At 46.9% G+C, this 23,384-nt stretch overlaps 1 protein-coding gene across 2 annotated transcripts in view; it reads right to left on the minus strand.

The window, feature by feature from the left end:
* Positions 1 to 3,432: 3,432 nt before the first annotated feature.
* Positions 3,433 to 23,384, minus strand: part of LOC102040828 (tumor protein 63) — a 66,719-nt gene continuing 46,767 nt past the window's right edge. The window contains exons 4-12 of one of the 2 annotated variants that reach the window (XM_031055448.1): positions 22,896 to 23,011; positions 22,489 to 22,598; positions 22,103 to 22,239; positions 21,020 to 21,102; positions 19,948 to 20,084; positions 9,683 to 9,840; positions 8,640 to 8,784; positions 7,734 to 7,827; positions 3,433 to 6,479 (exon numbers count right to left, since the gene is read on the minus strand). In XM_031055448.1, the coding sequence (XP_030911308.1) occupies positions 6,183 to 6,479; positions 7,734 to 7,827; positions 8,640 to 8,784; positions 9,683 to 9,840; positions 19,948 to 20,084; positions 21,020 to 21,102; positions 22,103 to 22,239; positions 22,489 to 22,598; positions 22,896 to 23,011 (1,277 nt within the window). In that variant the 3' untranslated portion in view covers positions 3,433 to 6,182. The remainder of the gene's footprint in view (positions 6,480 to 7,733; positions 7,828 to 8,639; positions 8,785 to 9,682; positions 9,841 to 19,947; positions 20,085 to 21,019; positions 21,103 to 22,102; positions 22,240 to 22,488; positions 22,599 to 22,895; positions 23,012 to 23,384) is intronic. The other variant, XM_031055449.1, reaches the window with a different exon arrangement.

Genomic DNA, 23,384 nt, shown 5'->3' on the forward strand with positions numbered 1-23,384 from the left:
TCTCTTCTCTTCTCTTCTCTTCTCTTCTCTTCTCTTCTCTTCTCTTCTCTTCTCTTCTCTTCTCTTCTCTTCTCTTCTCTTCTCTTCTCTTCTCTTCTCTTCTCTTCTCTTCTCTTCTCTTCTCTTCTCTTCTCTTCTCTTCTCTTCTCTTCTCTTCTCTCTTGATTTCTCTCTCTTTTTTTTTTGTTTGTTTTTTTTGTTTGTTTTTTTTTTTTTTGTTTTAGCCTGCTTCGAGACACTCATTTTGAGACTGCTGGCAGCTGAACAGAAGAGGAAAAACACCATCTCTTCCCCAGGCCTGTTGATTTGTTTCATTGTTCCCCTTAGCCCTACACCAGTTTCTTTGCTGTGCCATGACAGTGTCTCTCGAGCTTTTGGAACTTAGCAAAGCTGATTGTATGGACAGAGCCACCTTGCTAAACATTAACTAACAAGCTTAGTCTTCCCTTGGCCTTGATGCAGGCAATAATGAGACTGCATCTTCCAGGGCATGATTCAGAGTGGGAATCTAATATCCCCTGAATGGCTCCCCAGGGACTTTCTTGCCACTGCTGATGCAGAGAGCCTAATCTCCTACCCTAGGCTGTTGGGAGAGACAATGTAAGCATCTCCCTTGCCTGCTGTAATGGTTGGTATCAGCCCAGCTGCTGGTGAGTAATTGCTGAGCATGCCAGCAGGCACACACCTCCTGTTGCAGCACGTATCCCCATCATCCAGGGAAGTGGCACAGCCAAAAAGCCACTGGCTGCTGTGTCCACATTTCCACAAAGGCAAAGGGCAGGGCACTGCAACACTGGTGACAAAATCAGCTGAAAGGTCCATGGAGACCCTCCTCTAACAATCTTAGAGCACTGAAATCAAAATCCAGTTGTTCACGGGCCTCTTAGGGATCTTGCTGTGGGAGCAGGGTGGGGCATGGCACTGCTGTGACTGCAGTGACCAAGGCAGAAGCACACTGGGCACAATCAATGTCCTCAGGAGTAGCAGGGACCCTTCAGCCTTGGCTTCAATGCTAAAGGTACAAATCCACTGTACACCACCCTCGGTGATACCTCTCAGTGCTCATCCATGCCCTGGACCTGTAGCTGCAGATCCCTTGTCCTGCCCCAATTCCTGCATCTCCTGCCCCCTAATCCCACAAAGTCTTTCCTTTACTCACCTGTGGCCCCAGGCACCTGGCTTATTTCATGAAGGCAGAGCTGATGTTCCTAAGAATAAAACATATGACACTAGGAGCATTTGCAAGGAAGTCAAAACATTTTAACAAAACCAGTTAATCCTCCAAACCCTCCGCCAAAAAAATGACTTTGACCAGTTTGAGCCAAGGAAGTCCATAGCAATGCTCACCCAGCAGCAGGGCAAAACTATCATATACCTCTGAATATAATTTTGGCTCCTTCACCTTAGGGAAGCAAGCTGGGAGAAAGCCACAGCCAGTCCTTGCCAACAGAGCATAAAGATTATCTTCCTTCCTGTTTATTTGACCTTCATGGCCAGTGTATCCAAATACCAACAATAAGGCTCCAAAACTCCAGCCTCCACCTTCTGCTATGTGCTCAGGAAGACAATTCTGCCATGGGTCACAGAGAGGCAAAACAACTCAGGACCCAGAAACCACCAGCTGGAGCCTGGCAGGCAGAGAGAGCTGTTTGCCAAACCTCTGTGGCACAGGCACAGCCCACAGGGGCCAGGCAGGGCAGCCCTGCAGGGCCTGCCAGGGCTGCCCACCCCCCCCCCCCGGCAGCTGCTGTGCCATCAGGAAGGGGGTTTGCTAAGGCACACAGGACAGGAAGAACATGATGAGCAAGAACCCTCCACAGGCTCCACTCGGACACTTGCCAAGTTTTGTTCTGTCCGGGTAAGCTTCATTCCAGGGGACTGCCAGCTTCAGCACACTTAGGACTAACAGCAGAGAAGGGCATGCACGTCTTCAGAGGTCCACCCAGGCTTGCAAAACACAGCTGGAAGCTCGTCATGGATCCCTGCCCTGAAAACTTTGTGCTGGCCAACAAAGCATCCCAATATCCAAAATTCCAATGCGTATGGGTGGAGGGCAAAAGGGAGAGAAGCAGCTTGGGATTCCTCAGCACTGAAAGCCTTGCTGTAACCTAAGCAATGTAAAGGCTCCCCCCTTCAGCAGTGGATCACAGCAGTCAGAAAGGACAACCATATTTGAAACCTACTTGTTCAATGGAAACTGAAATCTTGTTTTACGTGACCCAATTCACTCATCCGTAGGCAGAATCCATCAGCTGAAATAGCAAATTCTCACAGCTCTTCTAGTAGCACTTCTCTCTTTTAAGACCAACATACTAATTTTTAATACCACATTCATTCATTCTGCCAGAGTACAACATGGGTGCTGTTACCTCTGGATATCGATATCTGGAGTCAACTACTTCTCTAATAACTTGGAAAAAGGGAAAAGCAACAGCAATCAGAACCAAAGAAATCAGGCAGGCATTCCCTACCCCAATTAAACCTGCTCCCAAGGGAGGTTGGGGCAACCTCTTAAGATCTTTGACAGGTTTTCTTTCCATTCTTCCCGTTCCTAAGCATCATCCCCCAACCATAACCCATAAAAACTGTAAGACAGCCATGGAGCCCATGTCAGACACCGCTGATGAAGCTGGGATGTTAATATGGTGGTCCATGGATAGAATGAAGCTCCCAGCTGATGGAGGGGACTCCACTCCCATCCCCTTCAGGACAACCATCCCATCAGCTCTGACCTGTTTCTTCAAATCCTTGGAAGAAAAATTGAGATGCAAAGGAGAAGGAAATGGCTTTGCTAGGATGCATAGGATGATGCACAGAGCCTTTTGTGTAAGGCTATTTCCCAAGTGCGGACATCAGAGGACAGCACGGACCTTGTCTGTTCCAAGCACACATACCTTCCCTCCAGAAGGATATGGAATGTGGGGCACTAATTGGTGTCCTGCTCAGAAACAAAACATGTAAATCTGATGAAAGGCCAAAAAAGAGCCATGCCAAAGGCTGAAGACCTCACAGTTCAGCAAGAGGCTTAGGGAGCTGACCTGCTGCATCTGTCAAAAAGGCAGCAGATGAATGTGTGATGGCACTTTGGACCACATCCTCAAGACATAGATTCTGTGGGGACAGAAAACTGCACCCATGGGCAAGAGTGACACTAAGCCCCAGCTGCTCAGAGCTGCTTCATATTTCCAAGAAGGCGCACACGAAGGAAAAGAAGGTCCTTGGGAATTCAGCGTCATTTTCAGTTCTGGCTTTTATTGTCATTCACTTCAACAACAAGGTGTTCAAAAACACAGAGACATCTTGGTGCAGGTAACATGGTCATTGCTACAAGCATTGGCAGATTCTCAGCTCCATTAAGCCATAACACTTTGATGCATCAAAACAAAACAAAATCACAGCTCTACAGAAAAGAAGGTCCTTGGGAATTCAGCGTCATTTTCAGTTCTGGCTTTTATTGTCATTCACTTCAACAACAAGGTGTTCAAAAACACAGAGACATCTTGGTGCAGGTAACATGGTCATTGCTACAAGCATTGGCAGATTCTCAGCTCCATTAAGCCATAACACTTTGATGCATCAAAACAAAACAAAATCACAGCTCTACAGGGGAGGGCAAAAGCTACAGCAGTTCAAACTCACTTGAAGATTCCAGTTATACAGAAGTGGGCTCCATAGTGGCATACAGTAGAAAGGTTTTCACAGCATATATTTTCATCATTAGCGATGCAGCAGAAAAGCTCCATCTCGCTGCTGAGTTGAAAAGCAGATACTGAAGTTCTTGAACCGATTCTGGGCACACCATTAACTGCATTAACCTTTATAGTCAGAAGCTCCCTAGATCCTAAAATGACAGTGTCTTTTGCATCAATGTATGTACAATACTGAAGCAGCTCAGAAGGACTACACAATGGAGATGCAAAACCTTGGAGGTGAGAAGAGCACAGCCTAATTCACCTCCAGGGATTTGTAAAGTATCTGCTCTCTTTCCCCACACTAACACTGCCCTGCTGAATTAATCATTGCATCAAGTCAAGAGCAGAATGACTCTCGTGCTTTGTACCATATAGAAAAAAATAAAGAGCTATAATAAGTTCTCACACTGAGCATGTTAAATACTTTGAAATCTAGGACACTGCTCTTTGAAGTGTTACAAAATAAAATGATACCACATGCTTTCAGTAGGTGCTTGCTCCCCCCTCAACTGCGAAGTAACACAGTAATCTCAGTATGAAAAATACAAATATATTCATCCAGTGACTGACTGTTTGTTACGTGATTTGTAACTGTACCCCTTCCGCATAAAAATAATAATTAAAAAACAGAAAAACAAACAACAACATTTAATTGTGGTTCTGTCAGATCCAGTCGCCCAAGAAGAAATAAAACTGATCATGAGGCACTGTAGGAAAACAAAAAAATACACATACAAAAAATATTTATATACAAACTAGACAGTGGAACCATGTGGCATTACCATTTATAGCTAACCAGAAGAGGCTTGCAGAGCCACCAAAAGGCAGTCTTTGAATGCAATACACTTCTGGCACAACAGACAGAGCACACTAATGGCATCGTACTCATGAAATACGCGACAATGCAGGGCCCACAAACAGCCACTGCATTGAGACAGGAATATTCAGCTGTAGTAAGGTAGGATAACAAGTCATTTAAGCTGCTTTTTCCATCTTTCCCCGGCCAAAAAAAAAGTCAGGCTTACTGTTAAAAAGAACAAGCCAACTTGAAAGCAGCTATAAGCCTTGCTCCTCAGCTTAGGTTGTATACCTTTAAGTATCAGTACTTTGGCTAATAAAAATGAGAAAACACACACTGTTCAGTTATTCATCCACAGGACTGCTGGCAGTCAGAGGAAATGCCTCAGAGCACAACTGTGGTAGAACCAGTAAAGCAAAAAAACAGAAAAATCAATTTCTCATGTAAACATGGCTTATTGCGATCACAACACTCATAGAAACACAACATTCATAATTCCCAGAAATTATCTTTGTTTTAAGGCATCTTATGGTTATTCTTCTAGTTGCTTGCCACTTAACCTATAGCAACAAACACAACCAGTTCCATCTCATTTAAAGATATTTGTAAAGATAAGTCTGGCTTCCTCACAAGTAATCTAGCATGGTCCAAACAAAAGGTGGTCTGAGTTTAGGGTACCTGAAGTCCTACAAACTGGAGTGCAGCTCTCACTCCTCCATTTAACTGGAGGCTAGGTGGGCAAATCCTTATGCTAAACTAGGCAGGCTGCATGTGTGGCAAAGCCTAATTCTATAGCTTAAATGTCAGTAGTATCACGGCATGTGGTTATATGTACAGGATTACAGTATATGGTTAAACATCCAGTGGGGACAATTCAAGAGTGACCAGGAGTTTTATTTAGACTTTCAAACGTGAAAGAGGCAAACCAGGACATACATATGAAAGTATACCCGAAACGAGGAGACACAGCTGGCTTGGTTTTTCCAGAGAAGGCGAGGGACAAGGCAAAAGTTGGATGCAGGTGCTGTCAGCGCTGGCCTGCCCAGCAAAGTGCATGTGCCGTCTCCGCTGGAGAATATTACACATGAACAGAGCACTCAGCTCCATGGGAAGAGGTTGTTTAAGTGCAGCATTCAGCAGACTGATTCCCATTTATTTTTCAGATTAACTGTCAGTTCAGGGTTGGGTTGCTTTAGGTTTTTTGCATTTGGTTTTGTTGCTGCAGTGCGTTTGGATGCTTGGGGGTTTTTTTCCAGGGTTTTAGGGGTTTTTTTTAGGCTTTTTAGAATTTTATCTCAACCTTCCTGCTTTACAAAGTGGGATAGCTGGGTGAGAGAAACATATTTCAGGTCAGGGCACCCACAAGGTGTGTGAGGATTCAAAAGTCAAGAAAAGAAGCCCTCTCCCCAAAGGAAAACACAAAACAAGTTGGCCTTCTCAAGAAGGTCAACGGTAGTCAAGGAAATACCACCCACCTTCCCCCTTTGCTCAGCTCTTCCCCTTGCAAGAGCTGGGGTGGAGGTTGCAGTCCAGGAGCACGACCTAGACAGCACCCAGGGCATGACCTAGCAGGAGTGAGCAAGAAGGTTCCGTCCGCCCTCCATCCGGGGGTGCAGTACCAAGCAGAAGGAAGACAAATGAAGGGCTGGGCAGTTCGTGGCCGGGGTGGGGTGGAGGGGGGCCCGGGGCTCTCACTCCCCCTCCTCTTTGATGCGTTGCTGTTTGTTGCGCCGGGCGTCCATGTCGAAGTTGAAGTCGTTCCACTCGTCGCGGGGCGGGAAGGAGATGGTCTGGCGCAGCGTGAAGCGCACGGCGTCGATGACGCGCTCCCCACGTGTCTCGCTTGAGCCCACGCTCACCGTGGAGGCGCCGCTGGGGGTGCGCAGCAGGTGGGGAGGGGAGGAGAAGTCATGGAGCTGCCGGTGGTCCAGGATGCCCTTCCAGATGGCATGGCGGAACTGCTCCGGGATCTTGAGGCTCACCAGATCCTGCAAGGCAAAGAGCAGGGCTTAGCAGGGGGGTCCCAGGGCAAGCTGGGCTCCAGGACTGAACACAGCCTCTGGGCCACCAAGAGCCACCACAGCTGCTAAAACCCAGGTGGGCATGGTGCACAGCAGAAGACAAACCACTCCTCCTGGAAGTGGTGGTTCACTCTGGAACAGGCATGTGTGGCCACGAGGCAGCAACGGCCTGTTTTGAAGGCACAAAATCTATTTTTAAGTTGCACAAAACAACTTGTTCATGCATAAGACGTGGTGACCTACAGCTAGAAGCTTAACTGGACTGCAAGGCCTCCAAGACAACCTCAGGTAGATCTGCTGGCTGTCAGTGGTGGGGGATGCTGGGCTGCTGAAGGTCAATGGCTTTGAAAATTTCCATGTTAATTACAAAGCCTGCAAAAGGATTTTAGAATTCAAGCCTGAGCTCCAGTATCCAGAGCTCTGGGTGTGACTCTATAGGAACTGTCTTAATTACTTTAACATAACCAAATTTAGTAAGAGACACATAGCTTTAGAAAACCTGTACTTTGAGGCCCCATCATTTCTGGTGCAAAACATGAGAGTTGCATTATCTAAACTCTGGGATACACAGTATTAGCTTCTGAAAAAATTAGCCACCAACTTCAGTTAATTTGGGTCAGCTTTTCTAATTAGAGCAGCAGCAAAAAGAAGGCAGCCCGTGCTAGAGAGCAACAGCACCACAGCCTCCTAAAGTCTTGGGGGAAAAAAAAATGGGACAGCCAGCTCGGAAGAGAGCAATGGCCTTGGAGAGGAAGCAGCAACCTTGCAGCAAAAGCCATGCAAGAGTAAAAAACTGAAAACAACAAACAGGGATGAGAATGCCAGTGGCAAGGGAAGATGATTAAGGTAAGGCCAGAAAACAGAAGCAGGGAGGGAAAATTGCAGACCACTTCTGGAGAGCCTACTTGTCTGCAGGCGAGTGAGGTGTAAACTGAAACCAAGCCTTGCAGAATTAACAGGCGCGTGGGCTGGGGCCACTTCAGGGGCTCAGACAGACAGAGCTGGGGAAGGGGAGACCCTCTTTCTTTGTGCCAGGCAAGGCAGTTACAGTGCTGGCCCCAAGTCCAGCCTCTCTTCACTCACAACATCTCTTCTCTATGTGCAACAGCCTTAAATCAAACTAATAATGTAAAAATAAAAGTACACTGAGTCTGGATTTCTGACCTGTTCCTAAAGCAGGGCCAAGAGTGCAAACAAAGGAAATGGTGAGGAGTTACTTACATCCATGGAGTAATGCTCAATCTGATAGATGGTGGTCAGCCCCTGGGTCGTGAAATAATCCACACAGGATGAGCAGCCCAACCTCGCTAAGAAGCTGCAGAGGAGGAAGGAAGGAAGGAGAGAGAAAATAGGATCACCCTGGCTGCAACAGCCCAAACCACAGAAAAACCAAACACTCAGCCAATCTGCAGCAACAGGAAACAAAGCTTTCACCCTTGGCTTGACCTCCTCCAAGATATCCCAGGCCAGCAAGCCACATCGCTGCCACATCAAACAAACGAGGGAGTCCTTCAGCTCAGCACCCAGCAGACAGCCCTCATGGCAGCATCTTGCCTAAGTCAAGAGCCAGTGCTGCACAGCCTGGGTCTTGGGGTCTTGAGGCAGGAGGGCTCACACAGACCCCCCTGCCAGGTCATGTCACCCAGAAGGTGGCTGAGCCCACGGCAGCCTGGTGCATGCACAGGGGACTTCAGCAAGGCATGGGGTCTAGGGCTCAGACACATCATGCACTGCCAGTCAGCACATTCTTCCCTAAGTGTAAAGGGTTCCTTATTTACGGGCAGCATCTTTCAACTGGTTTGACCTCACAAAGGTCAGAGGGGCTTCTGACCCCAGCCACAGCTTGTCAAGGGGCCAGAGGAGAAAAGAAGAAATACAAGAAATGTTTGCAAGACAGCCTGGCACCCTCAGACTCCACCAGTCCAACAGATGCTGCATCCCTCAGCTTTCTTGCAGTCCTCACATCCCTTTTTCTCTCAGCTGCTCAGAGGTGGGGATTTGAGGCTCGGTGCCCAGAGGGTGCCAAGAGCCCAGTGGGATCCGGTGCTCCAGGATCATTCAGGCTCCAGACCCAAGGGCTCTCTCCCTTGGTGTGGGCAGCGCGCTGGGCAGCCTGCTCCCGCTCACCTGACGATGCTGCAGTCTGAGGGGTATGGAGGAGGGGGGGTGCAGTGGGACGTTGAAGGCATGGAGAGGGGAGGAGGCAGCGCCTGCGTGGGGCTGAGGCCATTCATGTCACCGGTCATGGCCATGTGGGTGCCCATCATGGGAACTGGAGGAGAGAAGAAGGAGGAGCACATTGTTACCCAGGCACGCCCAGACCCTGGCTTTGCCCCCAGCACAGCACCCAAGGACAGCACCCACAGCTGAAGCAGCCTGAAATCCCCTGTAAAACCCCGCACAGGGCGAGCTCATGAGAAGTTTCAGGCAGAGCCAAGGACCAGATGACAGACAGTCCTTCTGGAGCTCTCCCCTCACAGGAGAAAGTGCCACTGTCACGTCACCTTCCTTCCCAGACAGGCTGGATAGAAACCCTGGCTTGCCCTGCCACAGGAGAGGAGCAGGACAGAGCCAGCAGAGTAACCCAATACAGCAGCTAAACAGCTTTGTTTTCAGAGACAGCGAGAGCACCAGAAGGGGCTCAGCAACAGGTGTGGGCAAGAGTCCAGCTGTTTTGAAATAAATTAAAAAACAAAACACCAACCAAAAAAGCCTCAACAAAACTCAGCCCCAGAACCATGTCTGTCATCCTGGATTTACAGGGCTGCAGAGCACACAGCAGCAGCCAGTAGGAACAGAACTGTGAGATGTTTCCTTTAAAATTAAGAACTGTCTTAATTGAACCGAGGGAAAAAAATGCTGCCAACGTTTGCATCTCTTCTGCTGGGAAAGGAAGAAGAAACAAGTCTCAAAAGCCAGAGGACAGTGCAGCCAGCTAGATCTGCAGCAAGAAGCAGCTCTGATCACCCTGTCAGGCTCTGAGCAGGATGCTGAAGCCTTGCCCTGTGGCACACCAGCGAGCAATATTTATTTGGCTCTGCAGGTTTACAGCGAATGACTCCAGGCTCTCCAGCTTAACACCAGCCATGTGGAGATGCCAAGTCTCCTTGTCCAGACTAGCAGGGAATACGCAGGCAACAGGAGAAGGAGGAATAATAAGAGTTTCTTACTGTTGGTTCCCATGCTGTCGGGGATGGTGGTTGGGGTCAGGGCATTGCGCTGCTGGGGGTTGATGAGCTGGCTGACCGAGGGCAGCTTGTTCATGCTGTTCATCTTGCTCAGAGGTGGAGAGTTGGAGCCATAGGAGGACTGCGACTGCATGGAGGTCCTGCAAACCAAGGAGATGTTAGGATAGGGATCACAGCAGCTGGTTGTTGAGAGTGTGCACCCAAAGGGCTACATGGCTAGGGAAATCACTGATACCATAGGATCATCACAGATAAAGATCCTTGGAGAATGAGTCACAACAGGAAATAAGAGGTTTCCCAGATATCCTCAGCACTTCAAAAAAGTGAAATACCTAAAAAATGAAAGCTTAATTTTTGGTTGAAACTTTTTATTTAAGGAGAAGTGTCTATGCAAGTTTTTCAGTTGAAAAGAATATATGGAATGCCAGCAAACACGTGTCAAGATTTGAAGATTTTTAAGTTAAACTCTCCTTGTAGTCAAAAAACTTTTTCATAGGAACAAGAACTGAGGAAACCATCTCAAACCATCCTAAACGCCTCTGAAACCTGACTGCAGAAACAGTTTTCAGATTGGGTCTGCTTTCACCTTGTTTTTTCCAAGATTCCTAGTTATAACAGCCAGAGGTTCCTTGCTGAAGGCAGATTCCATGCACTTTAGGGACCACTACTGAGATGGTCAGAGCTGCCTGGGATGCCAACAGGCAGCTTTTGCTGGTGTTAATGCAAACCTGGTATCCAAACCCTGCAGGCTGCTTGCAAAAAGGATCAGGTTCCCACTACCACCTGACAACAGCATTAGCCTCCCTCAAGTCCATCCAGCCCCAAACTCCACCCAGCATACCCATGGAGTGGGCCAGAGAGGCTTGCCAGACTCCCTGCTGCCCAGCCCGAGGGTCCCAGCTGCAATCCTGCCATGTAAGTGATCCAAACTGCCAACACGGGGCTGCTCCTGAAGGGCAGCCCAGCTCCCAGATCGAGTTACGGCTGTGGCATCTCATCTGGAGTGGAGTCCTATGTGGGACATGCAGAAAATTATCATTAAAGCTGGCCCAACAGCACAACTGGCATAGCACTGCCATGCCACAAGGGAGCAGGTTTTTCTCTCTCTGACACCAGGGGCATTTGTAGGCCTGGGCAAAGGTTTGGGAATGTGCCTGTTTCCTAGGCACAAGTACCCTCAAGCTGTGGCCACCCTGCAGAGCAGAGGTCGCAGAGCCTGGCACTCCTATCACACTGACCCCATGGTGAGTGTCCAAGGGCACATTCCCATCTTAGTTCCCATTGGGAAACTTGTTCCCATCTGGGTATAACTGGTTACACCAATTCCTGGGAACTGGCTTTTCTTCTATGCAAATAAAATAATTATTACTCCAAATAAGCAAAGTGTAAAAGGAAAGAAAAGGCTTATTCCTAGACAATTTATTAAAACCTTCAGCATTCAAGGTCAAGTTCCACACAATTACATTGTCTCCAGCTTCCTGCACTTTCAAGACTTGCAGTGTTGGGTGGAGAAAACATCTATGCTAACAGGCTAGAGTATCTAAGGCCCTGAAGAAATGTTACCTAATTACACAATTACAGGAGGTACAGAAGGGTGTGAACTGTCCTTTGGCAGTGAAGATGCAGGACAAGATCCAGCAAACTTCACAGACTCAAGGAAGTGGAAAGCACAAGAAGCTTCACAAATTAATATTAACAATGGCAGCAGCTCCCAAGGGGAAGTGAAACCGAGCCATGAAGTTCAGACCTGACTTTTCAGAGTGAAGGGAAAGATTCAGATCTGACATTTCAATTCCCCAATTATGAAAGTTGAGGCCAGCCATGAAATTCAAGTCAAGTTGACACCACCCTTAGCCCAAAAGGCTTCTGGATTTAGGACCAATGAGCATTTCTACTTCATGGGTTCAGGCACTTATCTTAAGCTTCAGCTGAAATTAACACACACCTCAAGAGTCTCTTAAGGGCAAAATCTGCATGATCTGCAAGTGAGGAGGTCAATGAACACAGCAAAATTCCAAATCAAATCAACAAAGGCTTCCCAAAGGACACGGAGTTGCATTGTTTGAGGTCAGCAGTGGGCCTATCTTTGCCCTCTCCACCACCAGCAGTGATCTCAGCAAAGCTAATTAGGAGACTACAAATACTTGGGGGTAAAAGAAAAACAAAAAGCAATCAAACATAAGCCAACCAAAACTTTAGAAAACACCTTAGAAAACAAAGGCATACTTTAAGATATAGCTTAGGGACTCCACTCTTATCTCATTCGTACTTATAAGAGTCAAGATTAACATCATCAAGTTCAAGGGAGTAAAACAGAAAACAAAAGCATTTTTCTTTGTACCCACACTAGTTTCAACTAAGCTATTCCAGCACATGAGTAGATGTTTAAAAGGCCATCTAGCCAAAGAGAAGTCTCAAGATAAACCAAGATGCAAAATTTTATTGAAAATTAATGTCACACATCAATATAGCAAGAACCTTAGAAACACAAGAAAATGTTTTTGGTATTAAGCACAAGGACTACATGGTGTTTGAGGACCCATTTAAAATATATTGCTCTTTTTCTTCGATTTTTAAAAACAGATATAAGAATGTCATGCACAGTGATTTTCATTAAAATTTTACTTACTAGGTCTCAAGAAAGATTAGAAGTCAGAGCATTAACATTTCTTTGATATCAATGCCAATGAAATGAATTTTAATATCTAGGTATAAGGGCCTCAATTAAGAGACTATTATACTTCTTGGAACAGTCTGATACAAAAGGCACTGAGTCACATTCTGCAACTGAGTTTTCTCTCTTTAAGAGGCTATGTAATTATTTAGCAAATAACATCTGTAGTTATGCAAGCTCATATGAGGGCAATCAGTCTCTCATGCTTCAAGGCATATACTGATCATCTCAAGAGGTCAGGAAGGAACTTTCTTGTCCCATATGTGAACAAAGTTCAGTTCACAACCTTGTATAATTCTACATTTTCCCAGCTCACTGGATACCAGCCCTTCACCAGAGGCAGCAAACTGCTGGGACAGACCAACTACCTGACTGAGCAGACCAGAGTCCTCGTTGGCCAGAGGCGCACACAGCCATGTCAGCAGCCTTAAATGACATCAAAGGTTCATTAAATGCAATTGGGCAGATCAGGCTCAGAGTTTAAGATTTCACCCAAGCCCCTGTGCCTGCAGTTTGCTGTGCCTGCAGACCCAGAGCCAGTCAGTGCAGAGACACACAGGTAGAATCAGAGCTGCCCAGTTCTGTGTCTGCCCTCTCTTTCAGCAGCCACACCAAGGATCACACCCAGGTTCACACAAAGCCAAAGTGCTCATGGACAATGGTTTTTAAAGCAAGGCTTCCCACAGGGCTGTGTAACACTGGGGTGTCACTGGTGTAGTCTAATAAGGGCACACAAGTGACACAGATGCTGCTCAGTTCCATTCCTCTGCTTTGAAGGCCCATGAAGCAGCAGGACATTGAAAAGCAGAGAGATGTCCTTACTCCCCTCATCCCAAAATGTTTCTATTCTAAAGAAAATAACAGTGCACCTTTTCAATCACTCCAGTGGTTTGAAGGCTTGGTACCTCACTGGGAGCAGGGAAAGGAGGAGCTCCAGCAGTTACTGGGCAGACAGGAACTACAGCACAGGGCCAGAGGTGGCAATAATGACTCCCCTTAGATTTCAGGTATGGGAATTTCTCAAGGCAGGCCATGGATGCAATCTGCTCTCCAGGGAATGGAGCTGTAATACAGGGAGTGGACATATATCAAGTAGTTGACACAGACTGATATGACCTGAGTACCTGATAAGGCTCAATTAGTCCATTGGTTATTCCTTGAAAGGAAAAGCCTTATTTTCCTGAAGACACAGAGATGGCAAAGAAGCAATGAAAAGACAGCTGGGATAAAGTTTTCATTTTATCTGCAGAGGACAGACTACAAAGCAACTCAAATTACTTTCAGCTCCAGGTATTTGATAAAAGAAAAAAAGAATAGCACCTTCTAATATAACCACCTGGTAGTTGGAAAGCAAATCAAGTCACGACTAAGATCAGCATCACAATCATCATCCTCTCACAGCCAAGTGGGACAAATCAGAAAGGCTTTCCAGAAAACAATAGGATCCAAGTAATTTACATTCTTGTTCAGTGAAAGTCTGATATGTTGTATTGCCCATTACAGTACAAAGCATTTCCTAGAGACCACGCCAAACGATGAACTGGAATCTTCCAGTGCAGGCTGTGGATGCCTCCTCAAACTTGCTGGTGAACAGGTCCTGGAGCAGTGCTCTAAATACAGATCAGTATTTTCCTGTCACAGTACTTTCATATTGCCATCCAGAAGCAGAAAAAGCAAAAATCCAGGAATAAATCTTCACTGGAAGAAGAGAAAATAGTGCCAAATATAATCCTATGTTTGGGCTGCATTTACAGTTCAGGTTCCCACCTCTCACAGGGAAAGGAATCACATTGCCTTTCTTTTCCCAAATAAAAAGGCACAGAACAATAGTGACCCGCTTTGTGATCTCAAAGAACTGCCTGGAATTTCCAGGCAAGGTAACAAGGCACTTGATTTTAATAAGCTTTACAAAAGGAGCAATGGTAGAGCTGCAACTGTATGAAACAGGCACTATTAGTGCTTAATTAGCTGCTATTTATAGACTTAACCCCAGTTTTGGGGGCTCTTTTCCATCAGCCCTCCTCCACACTGCTATGGTAGAGCAAGTCTTGCTAAGGCATTGGAGATAGCCAGAGATGGGATATGGCTCCCAAAGGGGATGTCAGTACAACTCATCACCTGCTCAGATCCCTGCTCTGCTGCCTGGAAGCAGATGTTGTGATGGTCAGAGAGAAGAGTCTTCTCCAACAGCATCAGGCTTTTTTTCCAGAGACAGAGTTTGATAAAAGCAGTGTGAGAATTTACAAGTCCTCGCTGAGAAAAGGTCTTCTGTGCATGAACTGCTAAACCCAGAAGCACTTCAGACACAATCAGCAAGACCCTCTGGTTGCAGGATTAATGGGCAAGGTGGACATGGCCTGAGGCCACTTAGCTGAGTCAACTGCAACATGTGATGACACTGCTTTCCTTTGAACTATGAGGCTTGGACAGATGGGCCAAAAGACAGGAGGGTTGATGAAAATGTTAAGGCAATATCTAAACTTCTGAATATCTGTAAGGAGAGGGGCTAGCTCCAACCCTTTTTCACAGCTAGGGCACTAGGGAGTTTTGGACACCCTGGGCTGCAAAGGGACAGGGACACTGGGCACACATGAGTATCATTATAACTCTACCCCACATTCCACTTGTGCAGGTCAGCCCACCACTTGGATACAGCCCACAGAGTTGGGAGGAACTCCCAAGTTCAATAAAGCTGGATCAAAGTCAGCAGAGCTGGTGCAAAGACAAAATCACACAGCCTTCCTTAAAATTCTGATGTACTTTACATCAGACCTTTCAGGGCTGGAAATAAGTGGAAACAACTCATGATGCCACAGTCAAGGGCTTTTCTGCAGAAAAAAAGATTTCTTAGCAGTGCCAGTTCATATAATTATTACCTCTCCCTGTCCAGCAGTACAAAATACATCAGCTACTTATACTAGTGCATGACCAGCACTGAAACAGGCCAAATTGACTACCACAGACCATTCAAACACATATCCTCTGCTTCCATCCCCCCAGTCCATGGACACATTTTTTAACTTAAACAAGACAAAGGCATTTTAAAATTGAGACCTGCTCAGAGAAACCCTGCCGAGTTCCACAAATACAGAAGTAAGAAGAAGGAGTATTAACACGTTACAAAAATGTTACACCAAGGGGAAAACAGTTACACCAAGACAGACGAAATTGTGGTTCCCGACCTCGCAAGGCTACGGGTTACAGCTAAGAGGTCTGTACAAGCGTCTGTTGTTTTTGCAAAGTTTGAGTCCCTTCAGAAGTTTGCTCTCACTATTCACTCTGCTGCTATCAGGCTGTGTATTTGCCCCACTGGTCCTAGTCCTGCCAGCTGGGCAGAGCAACCCTGCCAGCTCAGTTTAGGGATATACTGATGGGTTTGGGGGGCTGGAATGTTTTAGGATGGCATCGGTCTGTTTGGGAGGGTCCCTCCTTGAGTCCATGAGTTCAGTCCTGAAGCAGGCCGAAAGGAGACTGTAAAGAAGGAACCAGAGAAAAGAAAAAGATGAATGTACAGCACCTTTTGCCAGCCACCAAGAGAGAAACAGTTACTTTCCACCTTCATGATCACAGTATGGGCTTTCAAAGAGGGAAAAAGCAAATGTCTTAGCACCTACAGTGAGGGTATGTAACAGGGAGATTTAGGAAGCTGGAAAGCCCCAGGCACAAGCAAGTGCTTGGCAAGGAAGGGAAAACAACCAGCTGATAGAGAAACCTGATGCTGTCCTAGTCTCATGGGTACAAGTAATGACAAATCTAGGAGGAATAAAAGCACTCAAAGAGGAAAAGGAGTAGCAGCTTCCATTGAGTCCACTTCTAACTACAATCACTTCAAACCCAGAAGCTGGTGCTAGAGAGGGAGAACAGTGCCTATGGGCCATACTGATTACAGCCCAACTACTCTCCTCGGAGAAGCTGAGGGGTCCCTGGGGCCACCAGCTGATGCAGAGGGCGCTGCATCCTCAGAGCCCATAAAGCACTTCTTTCTGCCTGGTTCCTTTCACCTTGGCCATTCTGTAGTGAGAACACTATCCAGGTGCCTGGAGTTCACATGCAAGCACAGCACCACAAAACCAAACCTGATCATACAAAATCCACTGTTAGCTTTCACACCAAAACTGAGATTAATGAGGTGAAGGTACAAAGAATGCCTTCCCCACCAGCCCCCTTCCCACAACAGCAAGCACTGGCATCCTTGCAGCTCAGCTGGAGCACTCCAGGCATTGGATAGCTCAGTTCTGTCACAGCTCACTAATGAGGTTAATTCCTTCTCATTTGGATAGTGAGTTGTGCTGCTCACTAGACTGAAAGGCAGCCAGTGGGCTCATAGTGTAGCCCTGATGATAGGAAAGAAATCTTTGCTGGGGTACAAGATCGCACTTGGATGCAAGAGCCCCCTTCTTGGTAGCCATTGGAAGACTTTGTGAAAACCCTTCAATCACAGGAATTGGGCTGGGTGTTCCTTATGAACTTTATGGGCCTCTTCCAATTTGAAATATTTTGTGATTCCCTGCTGTAGGAAACTGAAATACAGATAGGTTTGAAAACAGTGCTCAGTAGACTGAAACCCACTACATGAAAAAGTGTTTCCTAATGAAACCCTTAAAGACTGTGCAGGTAGCTGTGTGGGAATATTGATGGCAAACATATTTCACAGCAGGGTAAGGAGGAAACATTCCCGCCCCAAAGCATGAGCCACCTCTGATCTCTCTGGCAGCAGTAATCATCTGGCAAATCTGTGTTTTACACAAATGGTAGCAGACTATGAACTCTTCTAAATAAATGTGTGTGCTGCACTTCAAGTAAGGGCCCCAGGATTTGACAGTGAAAAAGGAAGAATAGAAACTGAAAGGAAAAAACCCAACAACTTCCCACCTATGATCATGAAGGTATTTGGAATAACAGTAAATCGGAGAAAACCATGCACAAAGGAGCAAGCAGAGAGAGGAGATGAGACAGAGAAATATTGTGGTCTGGCACAATGTGGAGCATTGCAGTATTTTGGTCATCTAGTGGGACACAAGAATGCTGACTGTCACCAGATTTGTCCTTCCTAGTCCAGAACAGTCAGACAGCTGCATCTGCTGGCCTGTCAAATGCAATACTGGTCTAGTGTGTGCACAAGAGCCATTATACAGTAGTTTAAAAAATTTAATCTGTCATTTTGGAAAACAATCTTTCACCATGATCATCTCAACCTTACTTTTCCTACTCTTCAAAAAAGATGAAGCTTTCCATGTTGTAGGAGTGACAGGGAAAACTCTTTCCCCACACCTAGACAGCTTATCTATGTTAACCAGTGCCCCAAAAAGTAAACTGAAAAACCCAGCAGTTCCTCCACCAAGGTGTGACTCTGGAGCACATGTGGATGCTGCTCCATTTCGAGAAGGAAGAAACAAAGGCAACTTTCAAACACCCCATTCCCACAGAGTCCTGCTAGGATCTACAGCTTCCAGCACATTCCACCTTGGTCACAGCATACACTTTCCCAGCTCGCACTTTTCACACAGGAAAGTGACCAAACATGAACCGGGACCAAAACTTCAAAGTACACCCCTGCATACAAAGTGAAAGGCCAGAACAGACTCAAAAAGGAGCCCCTGTGCTCAAACCATTTCCTCCAAAGCACCTGCTCTCCCCACTCTCACACTGAGACCTGAGGCTCCTTTTTTGAGGGGCAATTGCATCTTAGAGTCTTTTCAGCCTAAACATCACTTTGCCCTGAACACATTCCTTCAGATATTAAGCCATACCATGGATTACTAAAGAAAAAGCACCAAAACCCAAGAAGTGCACCTAAGAAACTGCCTGAATATGCATTTCAGCACCCAGGACGCTGCTTGATGGCAGGCTGTGGACAGAGACAATTGCAGCAGCTCTGAACAAATACTAAAAGTTATTTTTCTCCATGCTCCTGGCACCCTTTAAGGCTCTTAATCTTTCTTCCCTGCATGAGCACACTCAGCAACTGAGAAAAATTGGTATATAACTGGACAAGTGCCAGGAGACATGCCAAAATAAGTTTCATTAAATTAAATGGCTAAACTTCTACATTCTGGTCTTAAAGGTAACACAAATACCAACCTCATTTGCCAGGAACCTATTCTACTGATATACAAAGAATGAAAAAAGTAATTATGGCAAAGCCAACTGTCAGCATCAAGGGAAAGCTGTCATCTGCTGCTGTCCATTTCTGCTTACAAAACCATTTTTCTCAGCTGAAATGGTTGTGGCTCAGGTGAAGCTTTGAAGACAAGCAGTAGAGCACACAAATGCCACAATGCCTAGGAGCTAGTAAATACAAGCTATAGCATACACAAACAGTGCAGATGACTGATAAAAGTAAATAACAATAATGAGATTTTTAAGTGCCCCAAAAAAAGAGTCCAGAGCCCCCGGATGCTCCAGACGTTTTGGCAGAAGGCTTTTCTCACACCTCCACAAGACTCCAGCTGACACTAAAAACACACAGGCCGAAATGTGAACACATGGAGAGATCTGGCAGAAAGCTGTGGTATTGCAGAAGTCCTGAGACAAGGCCAAGGCACTGAAATAAATCCCTACAGGCTCAAGTGGGACTTATGTGGTGCCTTGGCCCCAGGCTAACCTCTGCAGAGGAATGAGTTATACCCACAGCCTCCTGACACGAGATCCCAGCACTGCCACTGGCAGCCACCTACAGCCCGGGGCCATTTGCTGTCACCCGAGACAGCAGGTGAAGCAGTGCCCATGGATGACACTGCTCACTGCAGCCTGGGAAGTCATTCTCTGCCCAAGCCTCTGACTGCAAAGCTTTGAGAACCCAGACACCTATCTGGCCTTTCTTTTCCCCATCCTCCTCACACTTACAGCACCCAGAGCAATCTCTGCCAGCTGAGCTCAGAAAGGATGGAAAACTTCTCATGAGCAACGTGAAGAGTCATCTGGCAAAGTGAGTTTGTGACAATACTTCAGAAGTGTGTACCGAATCTTTTTTTTGAAATGTCCACTAGCTGCAATGGATTTTTTTTGTGTTTCAGCTTTGCTCTCGACTTTCAGCTGCCTGTTTTAGGCAGTTTAATAGTTGAGCTGAACAACCTGAGTTTTGTTGTAGCACTGAAGCACCAGCCCTCCAATGCACAGCTCAGCTAAGCTCATGCTCACAGTCCCAGCTCTAGACACTCTTAGCAAGGTGGTCAGATAGATACCCTGGAGAAGGCACTGGAGATGGTTCATGTTTGCTGTCATTTCCATGGAGCAATGGGACGGGAGTGCACCCATGCCCCAGCTGGGATGGGCACACGCAGCAGGGTTCTGACCACAGGCTGTCAATGGCTCTGCCTTGGGTTCTGGCTGGAAGTCAAATGAGGCACTAAGCCCATCCTCATTCACCCTCTAAGGCCAGAAGTTGAAATATGTGGGATGAAAGACCAGAGAGGGACCTTGTCAGCAGTCAGGCTGTACACTGGGGGAAGCAGGGCTGCTTTGTCCCATTGCTGAGCCCTCAGCTGAGCACCATGTCCCTGTGCAGAAGCCTTCTGTGTCTCTCTCCTCTCTCCCCACACTGCACTGACACTGCAAGCACACTGGTACTCACTGCTTCTGGAGCAAGTGCTGGTGCTGTTGCTGCTGCTGCTGCCTGTAGGTCTCAATCGTGTGCTGGGGAAGGAACTGCATCAGCTCCAGGGACTCTTTGATCTTCAGCAGCATTTCGTACGTCTCCCGTCCCCTCACCTGGGTCACAGGAAAAGGACAGGGATTGGGAGGAAAGAAAAGCTTTAAAGGACTGCATTTATAGACCTTATTGACAATCACCTTAGAAAGTCTTCAAAATGTCAAGTAAACAACCAGAGCAGGATGCAAATAATCTGTTTATACTGTATGCTTACACAATAAAAACGCTAGCTTTGTTCTAGAGGTGCAGCAAATAATGATGAAGAGTGATAATCTCACACTGCAGGCTGATGAACATCTTGGGGCTCAGTGTGAATCTATGCCAGCCAAAAGCAACATTCTGATCCAATCTATTTAGACAGAAAATGTCTTTACTTGCCTCAGATTAAGCAGATCTGGTGCTGAATCTTACCTGCCCTCAGAAAAGACAGCACATAAATTTGGGAGCTGGGTTTGGCTCTCCCTTCTTCTCCAAGCACACCATGACTTGTGATTTAAGCAACTAAACACAGCTCATGGGAAGGAGCTAAATGGCCAATTAGAGATATTTCTTGCCCTTTCTGAGTATGTACTTAATATAGCGTATTTCACTTCTATCACTGCATTACAAGTGCAATACACATAAAAGCCACAGAAGCATCCACCTATCAGTAAGACAACACCCAGTTTTCTAGAGAAAGGTCATGTGCCACAGACCCAGAAATGACAGAGGAGGAAACCTAGTTAGATCTCGAAGATAGTGTTTCCACCAGGACAGAGAGACCCCTTGGGATATTCTCATATGCCTTGCATAAGCCATTCTTAGCACCTAGTGGGATTTTTAATATTTTTTATTTGGAATATGTATTTAAAATTAGTAGTTCATGGAATTAAAGAAAATAAAAATTTTCTGTCACACCCCAACCCCATCCTCAGTTCTTTCTGAAGTCTAGGTGAGCCTCGAGTCACCACTGAAGATACTAAACATAGGGGAAATAAAAAGAGAGAGAACTCACTGGCAAGTACAAGAGCTCATCATCTGGGGAACGTCTTTTTTTGATAGATGTCATCTGTATGCCATGAGTTCCTTGTCGAAAAGCTGGAAGAAAAATCCCAAAGGCACCCCCATTAACAAAAAAGAAAGGGAGGGAGAGGGAGGAGAGGAGCATACAAAGAAGAAAACAGCAAAAAGAGAGATACAAGAGATAGGAAGCACATGACCAGCTCAGATCTGCAGTGCTCTGAAGGGATCTCTGCCTGAGCCACTCCAGAATTGCCCTTGCAGCTCCTGGCTCTTTAAGGCAGACATGACTGTAGATGCTGGCTGGCCATGTCACTTGGGGAAATACATCAGCCAAGGAGTGCTGGGTATATGACAAAACCCTGGCAAGCCACACTTTGAACAAGTGCTGGCTCTTTACAGGAAAACTACTGAAAGTTTTGGTATTACAAGGCTCACAAGCTGTTGGTGAACCAGTGATCCATGAAGGTGAGACCATTGGCAGGGAGCAGAACTCACTGAGAAAACAAAGCTCCTCTCTAGTCTGCCTCCAGTCATAACCTGTGCTGGCTGTTCAGCCTGCTGCCTTCACTGAGTACAGGGGAAACCAAAGGTGGATTTCCACACCCTGCATGTCCAGTGAGGACCTGGCTCCTGTCAGAGCACAGAGAGGCTGCTTGCCAGGGTGTCTGTGATGCACAGCAGGGTTTGTGTGCAGCCTCAGTCTAGATCCCTGTGGCTGGAAAACACCTGCCACAGTACAGAACACTGGCCAGATGAGGCAAAGAATAACAGCACAACCTCAAACAAGCAGTAAAGGTTCAAAAGGTTAGAGTTCCAGACATACAATTGGAAGGTGGCAAATAAACACCCCTCCATTCACCATGGCAGGGCTAACCTAACACCAGCAATGCTGCAAGGGAGCCCACACACCCAGGCTGTCAAACACCGCTTTGTGAACACCAGCTCAGTTCCTGGGCTGATTCACCCTGGGAGAACAGATGCCCTCCTGCCTGCAAGCCCATGCACAGCACCACTCTGTCCCTGTGGCACAAGCACCCAGAGACAGCCCCATCTGCCCAGCTGTGCAGCTACTTACGGCGCTTCGTACCATCACCATTCTTTGTGCTGTCGGACACTTGCTGCTTGCGGATGCTGTCCTCATCTGCCTTGCGGTCTCTGCCTGGGCAAGCACAGATACGGGCTTCGAAACACCGGCGCCCCAAGACCTGCCCACTGCGAACAGAGGTGAGGAGAAACATCAGCTGGCATCTCAGACACAGGCCAGAAGCTCTCCTCAACTTCACACCACACTCTGCACCTGCCATTTCCCAGCCTGGATTTCCCAGGTGCTGGGCAACTCCCAACTGCAAAGATCTAAAACATATCCTATAGCCCCTTGAATTCAGCTGTTCCTAAGGATATGGAATGCTGTCCTAAGTGGAAGAGGAGCCAGAAGGGTTACACTCATGATGGACAACTTACTCTCTGGTTTCCAGGGTCACGATGATAAGGATCGGGCGGCGGTTCATCCCTCCAACGCAGCTGCTGTTGCACATGAAGTTGTACAAGACTGTGGTGAACTCAGTACCGACCTGGTGAGACAAAGGTGGAGAGGAAGAGATGGTGGATGGAAAGCTCTGCTTTTTCCAAGCCCTCCTCTTGCATTTCCCAAGTTGGGCTGCAAGCGGACCAGCATGAAATAGGCCCCCAATACAAAGCTTCCTTAAAAGGGATAAGGAAGGTGTTTCAAAGCTCATTTCTGACAGAAAGGAAGAAGGGATTCATGGTGATGAGGATAGGGAAAGCCCAAGATCCCAACTCCTTTGACCAGGGTTACAAGCCCCAACCCTTGCATGCCAGGATGCCAGCAGCTCAAGCTCACAACATACCTGGGGTGGCTCGTAGGGGACCAGCACACTCTGCCTCCCGGTGATGGGGTCTTCTACATACTGGGCATGGCTGTTCCCTTCCACTCTGATCAGGTGGCTGGGAGGGGCAATCTGCCCTGCAAAGGCAAAGCGGAAAAAAACAAGAGACTGTTCAGTAAGGTCATGCACAGGGGGGCGAGATCTGCCATCAAGGGAGACGCATGTGGCCCCAGAGGTCCATCAGAGCACACACAGGTGACTCTCAGCTCTTGAAGCATCCCTTCCCAAGATGCCTGCTGCCAGACACCAAAGGCAACACAGGCTTTCCCAAGCTCACTCTGGACACCTGTGGCTAAACTTGAACAAGGGCTTCTCAAGATCCCAGAAGAAGCGAGCCAAAATGTGAACTGAATGGCAGCTCACAGCAGTTCTTCCAGCAGATAACTCCTGCTGGATTTTCACACCAGCTGAAAGCCTTTATTTTCCTCCCTCTAATGCATATACAAAGCA

This window comes from Geospiza fortis, unplaced genomic scaffold (assembly GCF_000277835.1).
Source record: "Geospiza fortis unplaced genomic scaffold, GeoFor_1.0 scaffold172, whole genome shotgun sequence".
NCBI classification, from domain to species: domain Eukaryota; kingdom Metazoa; phylum Chordata; class Aves; order Passeriformes; family Thraupidae; genus Geospiza; species Geospiza fortis.